The sequence below is a fragment of the Megascapheus bottae genome, chromosome 8, assembly GCF_031878675.1.
Source record: "Megascapheus bottae isolate mThoBot1 chromosome 8, mThoBot2.hap1, whole genome shotgun sequence".
In the NCBI taxonomy this organism is placed as follows: domain Eukaryota; kingdom Metazoa; phylum Chordata; class Mammalia; order Rodentia; family Geomyidae; genus Megascapheus; species Megascapheus bottae.
Genome location: NC_143516.1, coordinates 69,234,376 through 69,259,355, shown reverse-complemented (window position 1 = coordinate 69,259,355; position 24,980 = coordinate 69,234,376). Strand labels below are relative to the sequence as shown.

Sequence of the window (24,980 nt, the reverse complement as noted above, 5' to 3'; positions counted from 1 at the left end):
AGAGTCAAAAAATCTCTCAGCATAACTTTGTTGCCACATGTGGTATACAAATTAAGCTTTTTTAATCTGGAAGATAAGAAGAGATAAATGCTTTCAGTGATTACCAAAGCAATTTGTACACTTTTCAGCCTCCTGCTATTATTTAAAGCCTAACAGTGTAATTCATGTTATTCTAGAAAATGAGTGAAAAGAATGCTTGATTTCTAAGAATGAGCAAATATGGTGTCCATATTTGAAAGGACAAAATGTGTTCAAAGAATAAGCCATGTTTTTGATGTGCATATATGACTGCGTGTGTGTGTGTGTGTTGTGTGTGTGTGTGTGTGTGTGTATGTATAGTAACAGATTTTAATAGGCTTCTATGTAGGTACACTGAGCTGTACACTAGGAAAGATGTAGAAGAGAGTTGGAATGGAGTCATAATGAGATGATAAATAGACCTGGTTAAATAATGATTTTAATGCACAGTCTGCCACAGGAGATATGTAACAGTTTCCATCTACTAATCTGTGTTTCTAAGCAATGCCAATGTGATTTTCAGCATATTTTACTTTGATAGATGCTTCATTTGTGCTATATAAGGCCTGTCTTCATTTTCCAAAGGAATATTTGATGCTGAATCTCAAATTCACATAATCAGTGCTCAAAAACTGGAGGCTAGGACATTAATTCAATGTCTGTAAAATCTAAATTATACATCATAACAGTAGGTTATATACAAATATGCATATAATGTATGCACAATTAATGCATATTAAAATTCATGCTATAAATTCTGATGTTTTATAGTCTGTCCTACATGTTCATTCTTTGTGGAAAGTGAAATTAAAAGGAAAATAAATCAATGTAATTGTGTACAAAAGAAAAATGTAGGCGAAGCAAACAACCAGAGTCGATATGGATTTAGAAATGAAGAGCCAGTTTTATAGTCTCCAAGTAGAGGGAAATATTATTTAAATTTATAAACCACAACCTAGAAACCAGGTTTTTATGAAGCTTAGTTTGTGTACCACAATCTGTCCGAGAAGATCTCTGACAGCCTGAAACACGCACAGTAGAAAGAGGAGATGAAAAACAGATCCTGTGACGTAATTGCTAATTTCATGGCACACTTGTGTATCCTAATTAATAATACAGTAGGTCATTTGCTCACTAATAGCAAATTGTGTTATTTTTTATAATTGTGTTTTTTAAAACAAGATTTCATTGCTTATTGTCTGGTTATTGTCACAGAGATACTCAGAATTTTGAAATCCTGAGATAAGAAGGAAGGTTAAAGGTTATCTAGAGCTCAGAAATATCTTAGCCAAGTTGTCACCCAGCCAAGATTTAATATCTCCGAGAGATGGAAAAATCCGCCAGCCCTCCAGACATCTAGTGCCATCCTTGAGTTACTTTAAAAATAGAAAGGGAAGGAAAGCAGCCACCCTTTACCTATGACAAATACTGGCTTAGTTCTTCTAAGATGCCCATCTCTAACCTGAGGGTTAGACTCCTTGAAGTTTAATAAAAAGCTAATAATTTATAGCTAGCAAGTAAAATCCACAAATTTGAAAGCAGTGGAACTCCAAGCCCCATACGGATGAAGTTGAAAATACAGACAAAGCCCAGAGATGGAATTTACCAAGGCTCTGAAAACCAACCCAAAGCTAAGACCAAAAAGCATCTTTAGTTCACAAATGTTAAACCATAACCTAGTAAGAGGAGATGCATAGAATAAAGAACCACACTGTAAGCAGATCTAGATGGAAAGCAGAAAGAGAATATACTTGTGTTAACAAGTGAGTGCATTGTGAAAGTCCCAGCCCTCAGACCCAAATCAAAAAAGAAAAGAACTGTAGAGTAAATACAAGCTTAGAGCTGAGCCATGGTGAGCCCTTCTCTCCTCTTTATCCTATAGCTAGGCTAAGGGGACTGCCTCTCTCTCTTCAGAGTGCATAGCCATTTGTTTCCCACTGTAACTTCCCTCTCCCCTTGACTTCACACTGGGACAGATTAGCGTCCTCCCCACTTTGTGGCTGGAAACACAGACTTCCAGAGTATGATCATAGTGATAAATAGACACCCCCAACTTCAAAGTCCATCTCCATCTGGAATCAGAATTCAAACCCTCTAAATGCTATTAATGGATAAATCCACTGGCTCCAATTTACAAATAAAAAAGTCAGAGAATGAGACAGACACACACACACAATTTTAATTGTCATGTTTATTTGCAATTGTGATGCTTCTTACTACCATAGGACAACACGTGAGAGTGCATATTTATTTGCTAAAGAATGAAGTGGTTATATCTTGTTATATCTAAGATCTAAAATACAGCCTCCCAGGAAAGCACACACAGGTCATATGTATTTACACTTGATCAAATTGACCATAAAGTATGCAAGAATAAAACTCCATGCAGTAAACCCTTTGAATAATTGATAGTCTCACAAAAATGAGTATCAGGAAGCTGAAACATAATTTGAATTGGGTAGCAGTGCCTTGTGGGAGAGGAGCAGAGAAATGGGAAGAAAGACAGAAGGAGTGACTGGTCAAAATACAATAGACACAAAATTGGACATGTTAGATCATAGCCCTCTTAAACACTTGGAGATTCCCAAAATTTTAATTAGTAGCTAATTAAATATTTTTAATAAGAAGCTGGGCACTGGTGGCTCATATTTGTAAAACTGGAGGCTGAGATCTGGAGACGATGGCTTGACGCCAGCTCAGGCAAGAAGTTCATGAGGCTCGTATCTTCATTTAACCACCAAAAAGATGAGGTAAAGTTGTGACTCAAGAGGTAGAGTGCTAGGCTTGAGCAAAAAAGAACTCAGTCCCTGAGTTCAATCCCCAGGGCTTGCACCAAAAACAAGATTGGTTATATCTCTTGATAATACTTCCCAGTAACTTTCCATCATCTGATAGTATTATAATAGAGACAAATAGTATTTATTTTAGTAAGTAACATGTTTATTATGGACAGATCACATACTATTAGTCTTTCTCACAGATTCATTTTAGAGATTAAAGAATATTTATATTACTTAACAGTACTTTTGAGATTTGTGGGGAGCTTTTTCATTCTATTTTTATGTTTTGTTCCAGGGTATTCTTGGCTCTGGTTTTGCATTAAAAGTCCAGGAACAGCACCGCCAGAAACATTTTGAGAAAAGAAGAAACCCAGCTGCCAACCTCATTCAGGTAAATGCAATGCAATGGATTTGGATTTCTCTGCTTTGATTGGCTTTGAACGGTTATCCTCAGCTCTCAGCCTCCTGAGTAGCTATGGCTACAGGCTCATGCCATTAGGGCCTAGATCTTTCCTAAGTATCCTATCAGTAGAAGAAACTGAAGAACTGCAAGAAGAGCTTGGATCTGTAGTGGAATGGAAGAACACTAGCTCCTGCTTGCATGAGGTCCTGTGCCCCATCCTTATCCCTGAGCCCTGACAAAAATCCAAAAATCGGCAGAATGAAAGAAAAGTCACACACTGTGAGACAGGTCCCAAATGCTGCAGGCACAGAACACAGAGTCCCTCACCACATCTTTTATCCATTAGCTAGCTGGCCATGTTTTCATTCTTCTGGAACATCTTTCTCTTTACCCTTCTCACTTTTCAATGTTTTCTAAGCCATATCTGCCTACAAAATCAATAAAAGCTGTTATAGATTGACATTCACTTAGAATATCAACCTTTCTTAGAGGAACTTCTATTCATGCATCAGTTGTAAAGATCTAGACCTATGCCTAATCGAGGAACCACTAGCTCCATGCTGTTATATAAATATAAACTGATTGGAATTGAAAATTTTAGTTCCTTTGTGGTACTAAATGTTTCTCAAGTATTCAGTAGCTTTCCATTACTTCTGACCACCATATTGCCCAAGACAAAGAATAAAACTAAAGCTGACATTTTCTAACATGCCATTACTGAATATGAAATTTCCTTAAACAATCACCAACAGAGAATGGAAATAAATTCCTTTTTCTGTAGCAAATCATTAGAGAAAAGGCATTTATATGTATGCAATCAAAATAAGGTAGCCTTCCATCACATATAACCCATAAAAGGTAAACACACCACTGAACAGTTTTACTTGAAGTGTAGAGTTTTATTTCATGGAACTGGTTACATAAAATAATTTGATCAGTGATTGGACTTGTAAAAACCCAATTAACAACAAAGCAAAATCATGATTTCTACTTAAGGTAGAAATCATTTGCATTACATTTAGCAAAAGAAATTCCAAACATTCTTGTATACCTTTCAAATCTAATTAGTTTCATATGTCATAAAACTATGGAACATAATTTTAATAAATTAAAATTGAAATTACTACACTGAGGGTAGGGCTTAAATGGCAAAGTGCCTGCCTAGCAAGCACAAAATCCTAAGTGCAAAACCCAGTACTACCAAAAGAGGGAATAACATTGAATGTATTAATTTGAAAAGCTACATCTCCCTTACTCATGCAATTTATTTTCTTATTATACACTGTAATAATAATATAACTATTAATTTATTTATTGCTTGTTCTTTGTGTAGTCTTTGGACAGAGTTCAAGGCTTCATGCCTTGATTATGTGCTGTTCATTTGCTGAGTCATTTGTTTTCTTTCCCAATAAACCCAAGTTGGTTTGCTGAACAAAAAAAGCCAGACTCAAAGCAATCTAATTTGCTTTAAACCAGAGCTTCTTTCTTCATACTAGGGCAAGTGAGATGCCTACAAGACCCAATCCTTCCTTGGGTGTGCGTTAACCAGCACTCTGAAGTTTGGAGGGAAAGTTTTAAACTTCAGAGCTTACAGTGTCAATATCTTTGCATGATTCATTGAAATTCCCTTTTCATTTCAAGTAGAGAGTCTGAGAAAATAAATGAACTCTCAGTAGCATTTGGAAAATGGGCCCAAATGTTGCAACTTTTAGGCACTCATTAAGTACTTTTTAGGTTTTGAAGTGCTCTCTATATATATTCTTTCATTCAATTCTCCAGACAAGCTGAGAAGGTACAAGGACTAAAATCCTTTTTGTGTAAATCCAAATCCATCACTCATTTAAACACAAAGCATGGTATCCTCTTATAATCCCAGCTGCTCAGGAGGCTTTGCTGTTCAAAGCCTGAACAGAAAAGTCTGACAGACTCCTTTCTCTATTAACCACCAAAAAGCTGGAAGTGGAGCTTTGGCTCAAATGGCTGAGTGAATGAAAACTGAATCCAGGCCCTAGTAACAGTGCAAAAACAAGCAAAAAGGAAAAAACCAAAAAAAAAAGTCCCATTTCTAAAGCTTAACTACTGAAAACACTGGATCATTAAGGATAGAGCCAGAAACAAACAGGGAAATTAAGTGAAAGTTTGTGGAATCAACTTTAATTGGCTAATTCCCTTCAAGAAGAAGATTAGTAAAGGTTGTTTTGAGGAAGCTGTCTGGAACAAAATAATACAATTGTTTATGAAGTTTTGACTTCCTACAACAAAATAACTAGATATTCCCTAGTCAACCTAGAGTGAAGCTGATTGTGTGTAAGCTCATGCAGATACAACTTCTTTAATGCTTCAGTCATGAGAATAGATGAAGAAGCCATTGCTAATCACTCGTGTCTATAGCTACTCAGGAGGCTGGAACATGATGATCAAGTTTGTAGTTAGCGCAGGCAAAAAGGTTCATAAAACTCTTATCTACTATTAACCAGCCCCAAACTGAAAGTTGACATGTGGCTCAAGCAGTATAGCACCTTCCTTGAATGAAAAAACCAAAACCAAAACAAATAAGAGTGTGAAGCCCTAAATCAAGCCAAAATATGAGCATCAAAAAGAACAACAAAAAAGAATAGAAAAATATATCCTAACAGATTAGGTCTGGGACATGGCTCAAGTAGTAGTTTGCTCAGAAGGCTATAAATTTAAACCCCAACTCCTAAAAAAAGATTTACATATGGAAAAGTTAACAATGGAGAGAAACAATATAAAAAGTTTTGTAAAAACTTCCAGGAAGTTCAATTAAAAAAAAAGAACAAAGGCTCATAACTGAAATTCTCTCTATTCAAGATATCTGAGGATCACAGTTCAAAGCTAACATGAACAGGAAAGTCCATGAGACTCTCATCTCCAACTAAATACCAAAAAGCCAGAGTGGAGCTGTAGCTCAAGTAGTGGAGCACTAGCCTTGAGCACAAAAACTCAGAGATAGCACCCAGGCCCAGAGTTCAATCCCTGAGACCAGCACAAAAGAAAAAATAATAATTTTTAAAAGGTATATAATAAGGGCTGGGAGTTTGGCCTAGTGGTTAAAGTGCTTGCCTAACATGCACGAAGACCCGGGTTCGATTCCTTGGTACCACATACATAGAAAAAAGCCGGAAGTGGTGCTGAGCCTCAAGGGGTAGAGCTCTAGCCTTGAGAAAGTCCAAGGACAGTGCTCAGGCCCTGAGCTCAAGCCCAGGACTGGCAAAAAAAAAAAGGTATAAAAATAAGGGGGGGTGGAGGGAAGGGTAATGGGGACCAAGACATGTGAAAGGGTATCAATATATGTGAATTAATGCACCTTCTATCTGGCAAATATCATGTAACCCTTTTATTAATTACAATAAAAAATATAAAATAAAAAAGCAAAAAAAGCTTCGAATAAAGTATAAAAAGTTAAAGAAAAGGTATATAATACGAAAAAGAAGAAAGATCCTTCTGGGGGTACAAGATCAATAATATGTATTCCTCATATGAGTATAGGGACACCAAGGGAAGGATTTCACCAAAGAAATAGTAAATAATAACTCTCCAGAATTGGGGGGGGGTAGGAGTGGTTGCAGAAAACTTCACCAAGTGCCTGGTAAAGTGAACTAAATGAGGACTGGCACAAAGTAATAGAAGGGTTACATTATATTCGCCAGATAGAAGATGCATTACTTCACAAATATTGATGTTTTTGTCCCTTCTCATGTTTTCGTCCCCATTTCCCTTCCCCCAACCCCTCCCCTCATCTTGTTTTCCCCCCTTCCCTATTCTATTTCAAATAAACAAATAAACACATATACAATATATCAGATAACAAGGTAAAATACTGTAACAATATGAGATAGCCAAGGGACAGCGAAAGAGATGAGAGATAACATAGTACATTAAGGACAACAGTCACTAATATGGCGCTTGTCTGCATATCCTGGAGGTCCGTTCATTTAGACACATCTTATATGGCCTTAGGTATCTAGGTTTTGCCCTGTTGTAAACCTCTGCTAGGTGAGTCCAAGGTTTATACTGATTATGACAAATGAGGGAAACCATTCGGTAGCACAATGCTGTTCATTGCAGCACTATCTACCATAGCGAAGATATGGAACCAACCCAGATGCCCCTCAGTTGATGAGTGGATCAACAAGATGTGGTATTTATACACAATGGAATTCTATGCTGCTGTCAGAAAGAACAACATCGCCCCATTTGTAAGGAAATGGAAAGACTTAGAAAAAAATCATATTAAGTGAAGTAAGCCAGACTCAAAGGAAGTCTATGAAATTCTTATCTCTGATGAACCACCTAAAAGCCAGAAGTGGAAATGTGGCTCAAGTCCCGTTACTAGTTAATTTAGATATAGAGTCTCTCAGACATTTCTGCCTAGCTTTGAACCATGATCCTGCAGATCCTAGCCTCTAGGATTATACGTATACCCCAGGGACACCAGCTACTGATTCTTCTTGATCACTCTAAAAATGGTGTAGACACAGTTATAAAAAAAAATCCAATAATTCTAGCAGTACCTATTAAGATGCCAAGGTACACAGCACAGATTTCCAGTTAGCAGTTAAATCAACATGAGCTGTGTGGATAAAGCTTTAGGCAAGGAATCCTACTGAGAATATATAAATTAGAAAAAGAAAGAGAACTTCTTACACCATAAAACAACCCTTAAGTTCTACTATAACTTTTCATGACACATCCCAGACATTCCATGAAGTAGCAATGTGTGTGCAGGGAGGAACCTATTTCCAAAGAGAGCTGTGTCTTCCTGTTCTATACCCAGTGGGCCAGAATGTCAGTTCCTATGTGTATCCTCCTTCTGCCAGCTTCCCCACAAAGACCCACCATACTGTCTTCTGTCAATCCAGAGTGTGTTTGTGTCTCGTTTATTTTATTTCATGTCATACTGGGGGAGGGGTTATTTTGTCCTGGAGGTGATTATTTTTTAATTTTTCAGTTGTAATTAGAAGGTGACTTAGAGAGGGATTGCGGTTGCATTAGTCAGGTAATGAGGACATTTCTTTGTGGATTCTATCACTCCTCCCATGCTCCCACCCAGGTTTCCCCTCTCATCCTCATCCATTCATACTCAGTGTAGGGTCTAGTGAAGTGCCATGGCTGTATTTGTTCAGCCATTGTCCTCCATTTCTGTGCCACCCCTTACCCTCCCAAAGACAGATAAACAAACAGAACACAAATAAATGTAAACAAAAGCAGCAAAAGAAAAAAGAAAAAAAAACACATCTGTTGCCATTTCCTGAAGTTCATTTTGATAAATGTTATTTTATGTGATCAAATACATAGAGCCATTTTGCCTTTGTGACCCTGTCCTTAGACGGTCCTCTTTTGGTCTCATTATTCAAACTTCATCCTTAAAAAGTCATTATGATTGACCTTAGTTATGTGCTCATATTACACCTTCAATATTTAATACACCAATGTGTCCATATTGCACCTTTCTACTTATATTACTGTTAATCATTGTTGCAGTAATTCTACCTTTACTTAAGAAATCAATGTGATATCTGGCGAATGTAACTGTAACCCCCGACAATTAAAAAAAAATCCACACAAAAAAGAAATCAATGTGAGATGCTTTTTTTGTGCGAGTACCAGACACTCCTGTGCCAGTATTGAGATTTTAGTTCAGGACTTCTCTCCTTTTGGCTTCTTCACCCAAGGCTAGCTCTCTATCACTTGAGCCACAGTCCACTTCTGAATTTTGGTGGTTAGATAAGAGTCTCATGGATTTGTTTGCCTGTGCTGGCTTTGAACCATCTCGGCCTCCTGAGTAGCTAGGATTACAGTGGGATCCCTAGCACCTGGCTAGTGGTACATATCTTTTTTCAAGTGTATTTAAGTTCATCTATTGAATATTTACCTAGGAATTCACAGCTGTATCACAGTATACATATATATTCAACTTTAATAGACAATATAGGACAGATTTTCAAAGTAGTGTGTTCCTGTTTTAACTTGTTTGTGTACCTCTTATTTATCCAGTGATATTCTCATGAAAGCAAACATAATTAGATCACTTTTTTCTTCATTGTACGTTTCAGAATCTTGATTGATGGTTATACAGTAGGGATGTGACCCACTTAAATGAATTTGTGACATGAAATAGAATGCTCTGAGTAATGAATCATAATAAAAAAATGTTCTCTGAAGACATCAGAGCAAACACTTGGTATTAGACTTGTTTGCAGGCTCTTTGCAAAAGGAATACATTTTCCAAGCTCTGTAAGGGAATGTGCATGTAGAAAATCTCTCAACTAGACAATTTCGATGGAAGTGTTTCTACCTCAGTTATCAAGCAGTCAGCAAAATTCCCACTGGGGAATTATGCCCCAGAGTCAGGCTATTGGAGATTCTGTCTCAAGTCTCCTAACTTTGTAGGAGCCTTAACGTCTATCTGAGCATTTAGTTCTCATTTACAGAATGGGAATCTCTCTCCTTATTTATTTAATTTTTTTGGTTAGTTATGGGGCTTGAACTTGGGCCTGCATGTTGTCCCTGAGCTCTTCAGCTCAAGGATAATGCTCTACCACTTTGAGCCACAGCACCACTTCCAGCTTTCTGATGGTTAATTGTAAGAGTCTCACAGACTTTCCTACCCAGACTAGATTTGAACCACAATCTTCAGCTCTCAGCGTCCTGAGTAGCTAGGATTACAGGCATGAGCCTCTGTGTGTGTGTGTGTGTGTGTGTGTGTGTGTGTGTGTGTGTGTGTGTGTGCACGCATGTGTATGCACATGCATGTGTACCTGCCAGTACTGTGGATTGAACTCAGGGCCTAGGCTTTGTCCATTAGTTTTTTTTCATTCAGTGTAGGCTATCACTTGAACTACAGCTCTACTTCTGGAGATAACTGAAGATTGTTACAGTTTTTCCTTCCCAGGCTGGCTTTTAACCATGATCCTCAGAACTCAGCCTCCTTTGTAGTTATTATTACAATCCTGAGCCAGTGTATCTTCACTTATTTTTAACACCTTTTTTTAACATCGTTCATCCTCAGGGTTTTCACTAATAAAGTCATTCACATACCTTAAAGGCTATTAGCCTAATAGCTACTTTACTAGTTGTACAGTGAATTTGGGGTAACTCTTTGCCTTTGTCTTATCAAATATTAACCAAAGAACAATGTATGTAAGGCCAGACTGCATCCTCATGCTGGGATTGTTGTATATCAGTATGTATTGTCCCGGTTGAACTGTTTTCACCTCAGATCAGATCATATTTATTGCTAACTAGCTCAAAAATCATATTATATGAAGGGTACCAGTGGTTCATATCTATAACTCTAGCTACTCAGAAAGCTGAGAGCTGTGGATCTTGGTCAAAAGCCAGCCCAAGCAGCAAAGTCCATAAGACTCTTATCTCCAGTTAACCACCAAAAACCTGGGTATAGAGGTGTGACTCTGTGGTAGACCAACAACTTGGAGTGGAAAAAAAGCTAAAGGGCAGCGCCTAGGCCTTGAGTTCAAGCCCCAGTGCTGGCACAAAGCTTGTATTATATTATACATTTTGGTACATCTGCTTTGTGGTGTTGTGTTGTTATGGAAAATCATTTTGATCAGTTTGCCTGCTTCTTTTGGGCATTTTTTTAGGGTTACAGTTTTCTAAGGAAAAGATTTTGAATGTGTAGTAAATAATCAACCTTTTCATTTCATTCTATTTCTTGCTCTCTTGTTTTCCTTTCTGTCCTCATTATGCCTCGTGCAGTGCGTTTGGCGGAGTTATGCGGCTGATGAGAAATCTGTTTCCATTGCCACCTGGAAGCCACACTTGAAGGCCTTGCACACCTGTAGTCCTACCAAGTAGGTATCTGTGCAGCAGCTGGGGCTGGGGCTGAGTCTCTTCTAGTCTGCTCAAGAAGCCATGGATGCAAACAGAGAAAGTGTCCGTTTGCCTTGTCTCATTCTGTTTGCCTTTAGACATACTTGGACATTGGTAGTAGTAACACATGCACAAAACTGAACAAGTGCCGAGTGTGATGGCTCATGCCTGTAATCCTAGCTACTCAGGAGGCTGAGATCTGAGGATCGCAGTTCAAAGCCAGCCCAGGCACTAAAGAATGTGAGGCTCTTTTCTCCAATTAACCACTAGAAAACCAAAAGTGTTGCTGTGGCTCTGGGGTAGGGTGGTAGCCTTGATCTGAAGGGTCCAGGGACAGCACTCAGGCCCAGAGTTCAAGGTCCACAACCAACAACAACCACAATAACAACAAAAAAAACTGAACCAGTCCTTGCTCACTCGCCACTATCCATAGACCTGAACTGAAGATGAAAGTAATGTAATGGGAAGTGGCCCTGTGGCTCAACAGGTAGGGCGGTAGCCTTGAGCTGTAGAGCTCAGGGACAAAGCCCAGGCCAAGAGTTCAAGTCCCATGACTGACAAAGGAAAGAAAGAAAGAAAGAAAGAAAGAAAGAAAGAAAGAAAGAAAGAAAGAAAGAAAGAAAATAATAAGTAATGTAATGCTTTTTAAGGGATATGTCTACTATTTCATGCTAATGTCTAATCATAAAGCCTATCAGAATTCTAAAGGTAAGCACATTCCATAACCAGAATAAGGATGGTTTATTTTGTACCTTCGAAATGTGTCATTGCACGTTCATTCTGCTCAAGTCATTTCTCTTCTGGAAGCCTCTACATTTTCACTTAAGCTCTCACTTACTGAGTAGACTAATATTAAGAGCAGGAGTAGAATTTGCAATGAGGCAGTGGGAGCAGTTAGATTAAAATCTGGAGTTAGCATTCAAATTTTCCAAGTAATATTACCTCCCTTCCCATTGCATCATCTAAAGGTTGTTCAGCATGCCTAAACTCAAGGGAATTGAAAGAAGCTTGAAGGAGGGGACAATCTGAAATCTTATTAACAGCCCTAATGACTACCACAGTGACTTTTATTCAAAAAAGAAAATGTCTTCAGGCAGAGTCCTGAACTGCAGTTCAACTAGCAGAGCATATATTAAAACATTCTCACCATCTAATTAAAGAAGTCCTCATTGGAACACCAAAGCCAGTAAGTCATGAGAAAGGTTTTTCAATGAGTCACTCAACTTGAAGAAAGTAGTCAGTTCTTCAAGTTGTTCAAAGGGTATTAAATTGCTTATCCAGCTCAGTCATGTAGAATGTTGGCTATTTCCATTCATAGTCCTACAAAACCTTAATTTCAATGTGTTTCCTGAGATTTAAGGCACCTCTCTGCAATGACTCAGGAAAGCCACCTGTTCTTACTGATCTGGAAGGAGATCAGCAGGGGACATACTTTCTAGACTGGGTCCTTGGCATGGCTATTAATGGAACTGTGTACTGCAATGTCATGCAATCCAGGAAGCAGCAAGCTTAATGTTACCTCACAAGACCTGGTTAGTGGCTGCCTTGTCTTGCCTTGGGCCTCTGACAAGTTGATCCCTAAGCATTAGCAGGACAGCACTCCCAGAGGTCAGTGGGTGAACTGCCAGTATTGGGAAATAGACATTCAAGTCCCCCCATCCCCTCACCCCTACCCTCACCCCCAAGACTTTAGAGACTTGGAATTCCAGCAAAGATAGAAGCTGGGATGCTGCTGAGTGAAAGTATAGATTCAAATTCGCTTTGACTTTAGAGCTTGACATTTACTGGAATCCCTTTTTATTGGCTATTCAGTTCTTTTGAAATTCGAGTGGAAAACAGAAAAGGACCATCACTCTATGCCATCTATTTCTTGAGTGTATGAATCAAAATTGAGAATTTCATGGAAATTATATTGCTCATCTTCACAAAGCTCTTTAGATAAATGTAAAAATGGGGTGGGGGAAATGAATCTTGTAGGTTAACTGTTGTAAGCTGCTCAACTAACAAGAGAGTAGTTTATTATCTTCTATGTTGAACTAGCTTCCTACTTATTTCAGTTTGGGATTAAAGTCATTCTGAAACTTGGGAAAAAAGAATCATTTAATAATGAGTCAAATTCTCCCACTGCATTGACTATTATTTTACTCGAGTGATTTTTTCTTTTCCTCTGATAAGGGTGGAGGTGGAGTGGGATAACCTGTCACTCTCTAGAGCCTGTCAATCATCCTTCAGTCACCTTTCCCTTCCAACTCATTAACCTGGGTCTCAGCTCCATTTTCTGAGAACAAATCATTTGTCCAGAATGACACAGTAATCACTGGCAAAATTCACAGGAATCTGGTTGTTGTGATGTCTCTCCTTCTAATGACACTTCACTTGTATTGTAATTCTTAATTGTTGTTGTTGCTTATGATGGTTGCATGATGAATCATTAAGATTGTAATGTGAATCATGAACTTTTCCCCAAGAACAATATTCAATACATAAAACATCAAAACTTTGCCTCTAAGTTTAATATATTCACCAACCCCCTGTAGCCAAGTTCAGGGCCCTTAGAAAAGAATTCTAGGTTTGGGAGGAGAATAATTTCAATGACTTAGAGGTATGTTTTTAGATTTATAATTAGCTGGCTGACTGAATACAAATGACTGGTAAGAGATGGACCAGAACTTTCTTTTATTTACATAGTATATTCCCCTTTCACATTCAGACACTAAGGAACTTTTGAATAGAATGATCACTTAGTCTTCAAAGTATCCATTCAGCAAGTATTCATTGACCATCAGTGTGTTCAATGTGGGTCCTGTTCCAGTCCTTAGGAATGTAGTGGGGGGCGGGGGGGGGGGCGTGGAGGAGTAGTGAGTTAAAAATCTAAAAGCTCAGCAACTGTATCTTCAAGGAATGTTTATGTATAAATAGGTAACATACAAAACAGTGCAGAGGAGTAAAGTAAACTAGAGAAACAAGCACCTTGTCAAAATCATCATCACCACTATTATGAATAATATTGTTGGGGCCAGGAGTTTGGCCTAGTGGTAGAGTGCTTGCCTAGCATGCACAAAGACCCGGGTTTGATTTCTCAGTACTACATACATAGAAAAAACTGGAAGTGGTGCCATGGCTCAAGTGGTAGAGCTCTAGCCTTGAGAAAACCCAAGGACAGTGCTCAGGCCCCTGAGTTCAAGGTGCAGGACTGGCAAAAAAAATAACATTGTTATTAGAACACCCCACCTCCATTCCCTGGTTCCTCACTTCTTTTGAATAGTGGGATGCTTTTGCTCCTCAAGCTTATCTCGTGGAGTTGTGTGAAAACAAAGCTTAAGAAACCACTGCAGGGGAGAAAGGCACAGTGAAGAGGCCTTCCACACTTGCTCAAAACCACATCAGGCTCACCAGGACCTTTCTTACTCTCCTTTCAAGCCTAAGTTTTCTCTTCCATATGTCTTAGTGGTCCCAGTCATGACTATTTCAAAATTGTGTTTTAGAGGATTTAGAGAAGGAATTATTTGCCCTGATTTCCTTCTTAAAATGAATGAGGACTTATCAGATGGTAAATATGATATCTTAAAGAAGGAGGGAAATAATTATATAGCGTTACTGGAGGTTACCAAGCTCTGAGAAAAGCCCAGGGGCACTTGAAGAAATCAAAATGTAGAGACTTTGTACTCTAATGCCTTCTCATTTAATCTTAAGAAACCTATGACCTATAAGAAAGTGAGGAATACCCGGGCAGGGTGGCCCATGCCTGCAATCCTAGCTACCCAGGAGACAGAACTGTGAGGATTTCAGTTCAAAGCCAGCCCAGGCACTAAAGACTGTGAGACTCTTATCTCCATTAATCACTAGTAAAGAGGAAGTGGGGCTATGTCTCAGGAGCCTTGAGCTGTGGTAGCCTTGAGCTGAAGAGCTCAGGGACGACACCCAGGCCCATGGGTAGGGCAGTAGTCTTGATCAGAAGAGCTCAGGGACAGTGCCCAGGCCCAGAGTTCAAGTCCCATGACTCACAAAAAAGAAAAAGAAAAGAAAGGGAGGTGATATCCAAAAGCCTATGGTTACCTTATTAGGAATAGAATTCCCTGTGCACTATGGTGCTTAGACCTAAGTTAGCCAAAATGGATTATTTAAAGTATTCTACCTAACAGAAAACCAGAAGAGCTCTCAAAGACTTTCTGTGAACTTTACTTATTCTATGGAAACTCATACGTTAGACAATTGAAAAAGAGTAAATCAACCTCAACCAGTGGTTGAAGTGCAAAGCCCTCGTTACAGATGAACATATCCAGATTTAAATCCCCAAAGTCTGCCTGAGACACAGAGGCTATGGTTCCACTGGAACCTGCAACCTTCAATGAGACTCAACTACTACTGGTTATATCAGACCCACTTTTTCTTAACTCCTAGCAAATGAAGAGTCAGTCTATGGTGACTGGCTAGATATGGGTAAGACTGGATTTGCCAAGAAATGTTGTACTATCCCAGACCTGTGCCACAATGAATGTAGGCTATGAGGTGGGATGCATTAATGGTGAGTAATGTTATTCTGTGGGTGATTCTTGAAAAGGATTACTGAAGCTCCTTGACTCCTTCAGTCTCCAGTTGGGCCATGATTTAGTGCTATAAATGTATTCACAATTTTGTCATCATTTCTCTTCTGTTCTCATGCACCTGAAGGAAAGAACAAGGGGAATCATCAAGCAGGTTTGTGATTTCTGTTTTGCTACCTGTTTATTGATAAATCTGATGCTTCACAGATTTTTTAAATGTGTCTCATGAGTAAAATCGATCAACAAATCAAGATGATTAAAAAGGGACCTTTCACAGGATTGCTTCCAAAGTTGGCTGTTGTTTTTTTGTAAATTGATTTTTCCCTCCTTCCCTAACCCACTCACAGGCTTTTGTCAATCTGACAAATAGAGAATATCCTAAGGTTGAAAATCACTATAGATTTTTGATCTTTTTCTCTTGCCATTTTTCCTGACAGTATTCTCCAAATATTCAAATGTAATGACCTAGAGAATTTTTTTAAAAGACCTTTTTTTCTGCATGGTACAGATCTGGATAGTCTTGGATTCACTTTCTTTCCATGAGAGGGAGAAAAGTTTTATTTTGCTTTCCCCCTCTTTCTTTGGCAAAAGGAATATTGCATACAGGAAGTAAGAGCATTTGTTTGGGTTCTTACCAGCCCATTGATCACAGAGGTTGATTGGGGCCGAAAGAAGACTCTCTTTCTCCATCTTTCCCACATCCCGAAATTTCTCCAAATAACTCATGATCTTTCTTCCCTGGATTAAATAACACAGACTTGAACCAAGAGGAAATAGAAAGCAAAAGTAATGTGTGTTCGTGTGAATTAAGAAGGCTCTAGAATTGGAAGCAAAATCCTCAATGACAGAGCCTTGACAGATCCTGGCACTGACAGAGAAATCAGCAGAGGCAGAATCAGCATGGGAGCACTAAGTGCCTGGAAGGAAAACATGGATACAGGCTTTCTTCCTCCCTTCCCCACTCAAATTATTGACAATCGTCTCTGGAAATGGAAAAATCTATCTGCCCAGTACTAGCTTCTAGATGGTAGCCAATGAGCAGTCAGGAATTGTTCCCTTTTAGCTTTGAACCATAACAACAATAAGGACATTAGTTATGAAATATGTCTACAGTCTTGGAAATAGTTTTGAATGTCCATGCAAGGAGATGAGGCAAATAAGTGTCAACTTGAAAAGCTTCCCAAACTAAGCTGGGTGCTGGTGGCTCACGCCTGTAATCCTAGCTACTTGGGAAGCTGAGATCTGAGAATCATGGTTCAAAGCCAACCAGAACACAAAAGTCCGTGAGACTCTTTTCTCCAATTAATCACCAGAAAACTGGAAATATCACTGTAGCTCAAAATGGTAGAGTGCTAGCCTTGAGCTGAACAATTCAGGGACAGTGCCCAAGACCTGAGTTCAAGCCCCACAACTGGAAAAAGAAAAAAAAGATTGCCAAAGTAAGACATAAATATCTTCATCTGAGACCGAGAGGATAGAATGCACTGTTCCCAGCACCCTTCAGGGATGATGATTCTTTTGGAGATGTTATAAGACCCTTTCTGTTAGTCATCGAGCTAGAACAAAACACCCTGGGTCTTCCTGGATGATACCTGCAGAAGGTTTAGGAGGCTGAAGTTACTGTCATTGACTTTAGAGACATTTCTGATGTAAGAGAGGCACTGGTCATTGCACTACATTCCTTACAGATACATGAGAGTCAAACTCCCTTTTTCAAAATTCCAGGCAGCCATCCACTTCACTTGGGGGAAAAAGAATGCATGTGATAAGTCGTCGTCATTAGAAACCATGCTTTATTCTCTCTGGTAATATTTTTCAAAGTGTTCTTTGTCTCAGGAGTTCCTTACAAATTATCTCACAGAATGATTTGTCTTCCAATTCTAAGGGCAGAGAATGTCTTTGGCATGAATGCTGAGAGTGCTGAACAAGTAAGGTCTCCTGTCACACTTTCATCCTCCAGGAGAAAGTTGTTGACACCCAAAAGAGTCAGGATTAAGCATGACGGTGGTGAGCGAAGAGTCACCAACACATTTTCCAAATGTTAGGAAGGCGGAAAATAAGGATTACCATGGGACTTTTGCTCAGTAGTCTCAACACTGAGTCACATGGTCAGCTGTTACAATGCACAAGGACGACCAAGCAAATCTAAGTTGTATGAGGTTCACATGTATCTAAAACACTTCCATTGATTTCTGATGCTTGTGATGAAAGGTGTCATCACAACTCACCCGTAGATTTGAATGTCTTCAAAACCACAAAACCTGGTTTAAGACTTAGAGAATCATACAGAAAAAAAGAAACAAGTATGTTCTTCTGAAGTCCTCAGACACTGAACAAGTCAGTATTTGGCCTGAAGCAAGTTCTGTCCTACTGTGTTACCCCAGTACCCACTGGAGGCCCTGTGTATCACAATCCGTTCCCTCTCATCCCCCAAACATCTATCACTTGCGTGAAGTTATGAGAGAGAATGTATATGCTTAAGAAATTATGCATAGGTAGAGAAATGAAAGGTGCTTGACCAAGTATACTTCATGGGAGGAGAAATAAAAATAAACAAAGACATATAAACAATTAAAATGCAAAATACTGCAGTAATCTGAGAGAAAGGTGAAGATGCTTGCTTTTTTCCTAATTGACACATTATTGAAGAGTACACATCGAAAATCTTGTTTGAATATTGTCATGACTTTCACTTTCCACTCCATAAGCAACAGAATTTAGAATATTGCCCAATGAATTCAGGAGTAGTGGAATAACAATACCGTCCACAGCATCTTAGGAAAAAAAACAACAACAACAACAACAAAATTGTCCTTACTCAAGCAAAATAGGCACAAAGGAAAATGCATTTCTAATGAGAGTTTTCCCTAAGAGAAGATCAGCTATGATTCCAGAATATTGTTAATTATGCTTATAAAAATGCTTGACATTTCAAAGGAATTAATTAGCACCACCCTATGGCAGGGCCCATTATTGCATTTGGGGTTGACCTGGGTGTTTCTGACAAGACGCATAGACAAGTTTCAGCACCAGTGGGATCCAAAATTTTAGCATTCATATATCATAGACCCTTTCTTTACAGAAACTATAAACTGAGAGTAAGCCAGGCATCCATAGCCCATGCCTTTAATCCTAACTACTCAGCAGGCTGAGATCTGAAGATCACAGTTTGAAGCCAATCTGGGGAGGAAAGTCTGTGAAACTCCTATCTCCTATTAACCAGCAAAAGGCTAGAAGTGGAGCTGTGGCTCATGTGATAGAGTGCTAACTTTAAACAAAATCCTTAGGGATAGTTGCCAGACCCTAAGTTCAAGCTCCAGTACCAGCACACAGAATAAAAACAAAATAAATAAAAGTAAACTGTAAGCCAATGACAGATGAGCATCTGGCTTTCTAGGTCAATGAGAGTTATGGTAGTAGACTAGACCATATACAAAAGAGTTATTCACCATGTACAATAAATGGAGGGCAAGCTCATTCATGTCACCTCAGTTAATTATGCTCCTGGCCTTGGGAGAGGGAGCGAGAGGGGAGAGGGAAGGAGGACGGAGGGAGAGAAGAAGGGAAACAATTTTATTTTTCTACTCCAAAATTAGGGTCTGATTAAACAAAATTTATCTATAACATCTCAGACTAAGAAACACTATCATATAGTTTGTGGCAGACTTCATGTTTTTCTTTAGAAAAATAGTTTTATCAGTCCCAAGAAAAGATTTTTAAGTATAACTCAATAAAACACTCATTAAAATAATGTTTCTTATCCTGATATTATGTGCAAATTATTGTTATTCTCATCTCAGCCTGCTCTGTTCATTAGACTCTAAATATAGCTCCCTCCATCTCATTTAATAATCATTTTATTTTCCTCTGTCTTCCCTCTAAAACAGTTCTAATCTCAAAAATTTAATTAGACTTGCTACTGATTTTACTCTATTCAATCATCTAAGTAAATATGTTTTCGAACTTATTTTTTAACCTGAACAGCTTTTATCTATGTGATACAAATTGTATTTTTATTTTTATGTTTATTTTTTTTATTTATTTTTTTTTTTGCCAGTCCTGGGCTTGAGCTCAAGGCCTGAGCCCTGTCCTTGGTCTTTCTCAAGGCTAGAGCTCTACCACTTGAGCCTCAGCACCACTTCCGGCTTTTTTCTATATGTGGTACCGAGGAATCGAACCCGGGTATTCATGCATGCTAGGCAAGCACTTTAACCACTAGGCCAAACTCCCGGCCCCGCAAATTGTATTTTTAGAGACTAGAACTGACCTGTAAATCTCTCCTGCCACATTAATCCAGTATTCTCACCTTGAGGTCCTATGGTGGCTTCCCTTCATTTTTTTTTTCAAAAACTTGGTTCCAGTGCTGAGGAATCAAACCCAGGACCTTGTATATACTAGGCAAGCACTCTACCATTGAGCTACATCCCCAGGCCCTCCCATCTCTTTCACAGATCATTAAATAGTGGCCAGGGAGCTGTCACCTCGATGCAGAAGGTTTTGTTTGCTTGTTTGTTTTAACCTCTTCCTACCTTAAGTTTTTATTTCTACAAGAACAGCTTATAGCTGGATTCTACTGGTTCAAATCTGTAAGCCTTGCTACTCAGGAAGTTGGGCTGTGAGCATGCAGGGCCAGCCCAAGCAGAAAAAGTCCGTGAGATTCTTACCTCTAATTAAGAAGCCAAAAGCTGGCAGTAGATGTGTGGCTCAAATAGTACAGTGCTTGCTAGTCTTGAATGAAAAAAAACAACAAAAAAAAAAACCATACAAGAATGCAAGTTTGAGCCCTACTACTTGCGCGTGCACACACACACACACACACACACACACACACACACTTTATCATATTATCTGAAGTTTGAGGATTCCCTATATATCTCCCTGCCTCTGCTTCCCCTGGATAAAGGAGTGATGGTTGAGTACATTCATTCATAGTCACTCCCTTACTTCTAGTTTATAAGGCATCATCCACCTCCCTCAAACTTATTCTGGCCTGCAACCTGTCCACACTTGCTTTAACAAGTCCCTGCAAGACTTATATAAAATGCATGTCATAAAAGGCACATGCACTGTTCTTTTATTACATTACTCTTTGTGCTATAACCTCCTGAGCGCCCTGGCAAACCTCTTCAGCGTGTCGGTTTCTAAGATTGTGCATACTCTCAGGACAGAACTCTAGCACAGTTGGGGAAGATATTGTGTGTCCTTACATTTCTTCCATCTTTTATTATTTACATTTTCTTTCTTCTGTATTCAATGAACAATCTGCATGCATTGTTAAACTAAAAAACTCAGGAAGACTAGATTTTAGGTATCTCCCTGCCAACATATTTAAGTTGGGTCTTGACTGACAGAATGTTAAGATTTGTTTAAAACATCTTTTGAAACCAGCTTCTCCTTCTGTTCACATTTATTAACAGGAGGACAAGATCCACTTGAAAATATATCAAAAAGCTAAGTGCTAGTAAGTCATGCCTATAATCCCAGCTAATCAAGATGCTGAGACCTGAAAACTGTGGTTCAAAGTCAGCCTGAGTAGAATAGTCCATGAGACTTTTCCAAATGACCAGTTAAATGCCAGAAGTAGAGGTGACTCCTAGGTGGTAGAACACCAAGTTATGAGTGGAAAAAGCCAATTAAAAGCATGAGATTCTGAGTTCAACCCTTAGTATCAATGTTTTTTTTAAAGCACATAATAAGGACTTACAATAAAAATACCTTCCTTTTTGTCTACAAACTGTGTGCCTACAATCTTTTCTTGTTTATTTTTTGAACATATATTCAACCTGATAATCAGTGACCTATATTAACTATAGGTGTGTCGCACAGATTCTGCTTTTAGATTTCAAAGCAATTATTGCTATCTGCTTGATTGATTTTTGCAAACAGGTCTTCTTAAAATTGTTGAAATACTTTATTGCCCATGTATGCTATGTTACATTGGTAGCGATTATAGTTGTGGCTATATTCTGAAATATTTGCATTCTTATTCCCTTATGAAACAAGTGTTACCACATAGGCTACCATCATTTGTTGTGCATATTTCAAATCTAATATTCTTAGCCTAACAGTTGAGAGCACTGGATATGTCTCAGGCGGCACAATTAACAATTAAACTGTATAGTACTCACTCCGTATATGGTCTATGAACTTACATATTAACAAACAGTAATGTGTGCTGGATTCTGGATGGTTCATGCCTATAGTCCTAGCTACTCAGAAGGCTGAGATTTCAGGACAGTAGTTCAAAGCCAGTCTGGGCAGAGAAGTCTTAGACTTTTACCTCTTACCCAGCAGAAAGCTGAAAGTGAAGGCATAGCTCAAGGATTAGATGGCCGGCCTTGATCGAAAAACACAAATAAGAGTGCGAGGCCCTGAGTTCAAGCCCTAGCACTGGCACAAAAGCAAAAGCAAACAGCAACAGAAGGCCATAGTGAAGTGGAATGGCTTTTGTGTTTAGGAAAGAAAGCAAGAAAGAAATCCCTAAGCAATCTCCTAGTGGTGAAATGCTTGGTAATGTGCTGCTCTATTTCCCTCACTCCTAGTAAGTTCTGTAGTAATAAACAGAAGCTCTTCAGAATGTACACCTCACGGAAGCAGAGGTACCCAGCATCCGGCTAGTGACATGAGATTTGAGAATGCCAACTAACCTCAGGTGCATGAGCAGGCTACACTGCCAACCCACCTGAGCCCTGTTCACAGACTCACTCTTCCTAGGGACTTCTTGAATGAGTTGTTTTATTTAGTTGTGTTTGGTTGGTTTTGTTTTCAACCCATTAGTGATTTTTCCTTGCTGCCTGTGGCTTGCTTTCTGACTCTGCAAGTGGGATAAATAGTATCAGCTGGTTGGCGCCCCCTGGTGGCTAGACAACTGCTAAGCTGCTGCACGCTCTGGCCTGTGAAAACTGAGTGACCATGCTGTTGCCTGAGGCGAGAATTTGTAGATTGCTTATCGCGTGATGGGCTAAAACCCTAATTAAGTATAACAATAACAGCAGCATTCTAAGTCCTGGAGGATTAGGCTTGGGCTTATGATTGTACAGAGTTCCCCGGCAGAGAGCACACCAGTAATGAAGTGCATGCTGAGCCATCTGAGTGATAGGTCCATCTGGTTCTCGTTCTGAATTCCCTGGCAGAACCTGGTCCTCAGCTGGGAATGTGGGCTTGCAGACTGAGATGTTCCAACCCATGACCACAGCAAACTCTGGGTTACTTTCCCCAAAAGACAGACCTCTGGGTTGGCCTCCTGGGGATTGTTCTTGGTGTGCTTCCTAAAAACAAAACAAAACCAACCACAAGTATTGCTGTCTAATCTAACCTTCTTCCAAACGCCATGCTTCCAAATGACACCCAAGGTGCAAGAACAAGAATGGAAATTTGAATGTACCAGTCAAGAGTCTATATTTTTCATCACGCTGTGTGTCAGTAACGTCCCCTTAAGCGGTATGCTAGCCATCAAATCAGGGTACTCAATTTCCAAAGGGGAAATGAAGTAGAATCACTAATAAGAGTAGGCTTTTTCTGAGAGAACTCAAGAACAGGTCCTTCCTTTGAAGAAACATTTACCTTAGTTAAAAAGTTCTGAGTTAGAACATTTTTCTCAACTTTTATATTGTGTCAAAAGAAAAGTAAATGAAAACATTGCATTTTCTTTAATGTTTTAGTCTATTTTAAAACATTTTTTATTTTTATTTTTTTGCTAGTCCTGGGCCTTGATCTCAGGGCCTGAGAACTGTCCTTGGGCTTTCTCATGGACAGTACCCTACTACTTGAGCCACAACACCATTTCTGGTTTTCTCTGTGTATGTGGTACTGAGGAATCGAACCCAGGGGTACCTGCATACTAGACAAGCACGCTGCCACTCGGTCATAGTCCTGGCCCAGTTTTAAATATTTGTTAAGTCAGAATAGGGCGTGGTAGCTCATGCCTGTAATCCAAGCTACTCAGGAGGCTGAGATCTGAGGATCAAGGTTCAAAACCAGCCCAGGCACAAAAGGACCTGAGACTCTTATCTCCAATTAATCTCTAGAAAATGGGAAGTAGGGCTTGGCTCAAGGGTAGGGTGGTAGCCTTGAGCTGAAGAGTTCAGGGACAGCGCCCAGGCTGAGTTCAAGCCCCATCACACACACACACACACACACACACACACACACACACACACACACACACACACAATTTGTAAAATCAGGCTTTGGTGGCACAGGCCTATAATCCTAGCTATTCAGGAGGCTGAGATCTGAGGATTACAGTTCAAAGCCATCCCAGACAAGAGCGTCTGTGAGACTCATCTCCAATTAACTACCAAAAACTCCAGTAGTGGCACCGTGGCTTAAGTAATAGAGCACTAACAGAAGAAAACATACTTAGGGACAGTGTCCAGGCCCCAAGTTTAAGACCCAGAACTGGCACAAAACATTTTTTCAATATGTTAACAATATTTGCATAGTTTAGGACACAGAGGGAATGGATCTGATGGTGGAGGCTGACGCTTGTAATTCTAGCTACTCAGTTGGCTACAATCTGGAAGATGGAAGTTTGAAACTAGCCTGGGCTTGCAGATAAGTCTGAACGATTCCAAAGACTTCATTTCCAATTAACTAGTAAAAAGTCAGACTGGAGGCATAGCTCAAATGATAGAACACCACTTGTGTAAAAGAAAGCCAAGCCACTTCCAGGCCCTGAGTTCAGGAGAAGAAAATGATACCAAGGATTCATTTCTATCACATTGAAATGCTCTAAATAGTAATGAGAGTTACATAGGTTTATCCCCTCATTTTCCACTCATTCACAAAAGAAATGTCAAAATGTTTTACTGGACAGTTTTGCAATACATTGGACAAGATTTCTTAAATACTTTACCATAAATAAGTATGGTGAATTTGATATTGATAATTTTATGCTTTCTACCTTTTTAGTGCTTATGGTTTTTTTTCTTTTTTTGTAATTTTGTATTTTTATGATATTGAGGTTTGAACTCAGAGCCTAACACTTCCTAGACAGGCTCTCCACTGTTTCGGCCACATCCCCAACTCCGTTGTTCTAGTTGTTCTTTCGATAGGTTCTCATGTTTTTGTCTGGGTCAACCTGCAGTTCTCACATATTTGTCTCTTCAGGGAGCTGAGGTGGCAGGCACATGTCCCCAGCTTGTTGATTGACATGGAATCTCACTAATTTTGTATCGGCTGGTCTGAAACTGTGAGCCTCCAAATCTTTGCCTTTTGAGTATCTGGGATTACAGGTGTGAGCCCTTACATGAAATTTATAAAAAGAATGAAATAAAATTCATATAAAATTGTCTTATGATTTTCCTAATTGCTTGTACATTTAGTTGGTATAGGAAAGAGACCGAACTTGAAAATTTGAGAAAATAATTTGATACAATC

The 24,980-nt window shown here is 39.1% G+C and overlaps 1 protein-coding gene across 2 annotated transcripts in view; it reads left to right on the top strand.

Annotated features, from left to right (window-relative positions):
* Positions 1–24,980, top strand: part of Kcnq5 (potassium voltage-gated channel subfamily Q member 5) — a 524,085-nt gene that overhangs the window by 434,180 nt on the left and 64,925 nt on the right. Inside the window, exons 7-9 of one of the 2 annotated variants that reach the window (XM_090338551.1) lie at positions 3,094–3,189; positions 10,942–11,036; positions 15,727–15,753. In XM_090338551.1, coding sequence (XP_090194677.1) covers positions 3,094–3,189; positions 10,942–11,036; positions 15,727–15,753 — 218 coding nt within the window. The remainder of the gene's footprint in view (positions 1–3,093; positions 3,190–10,941; positions 11,037–15,726; positions 15,754–24,980) is intronic. The other variant, XM_090338552.1, reaches the window with a different exon arrangement.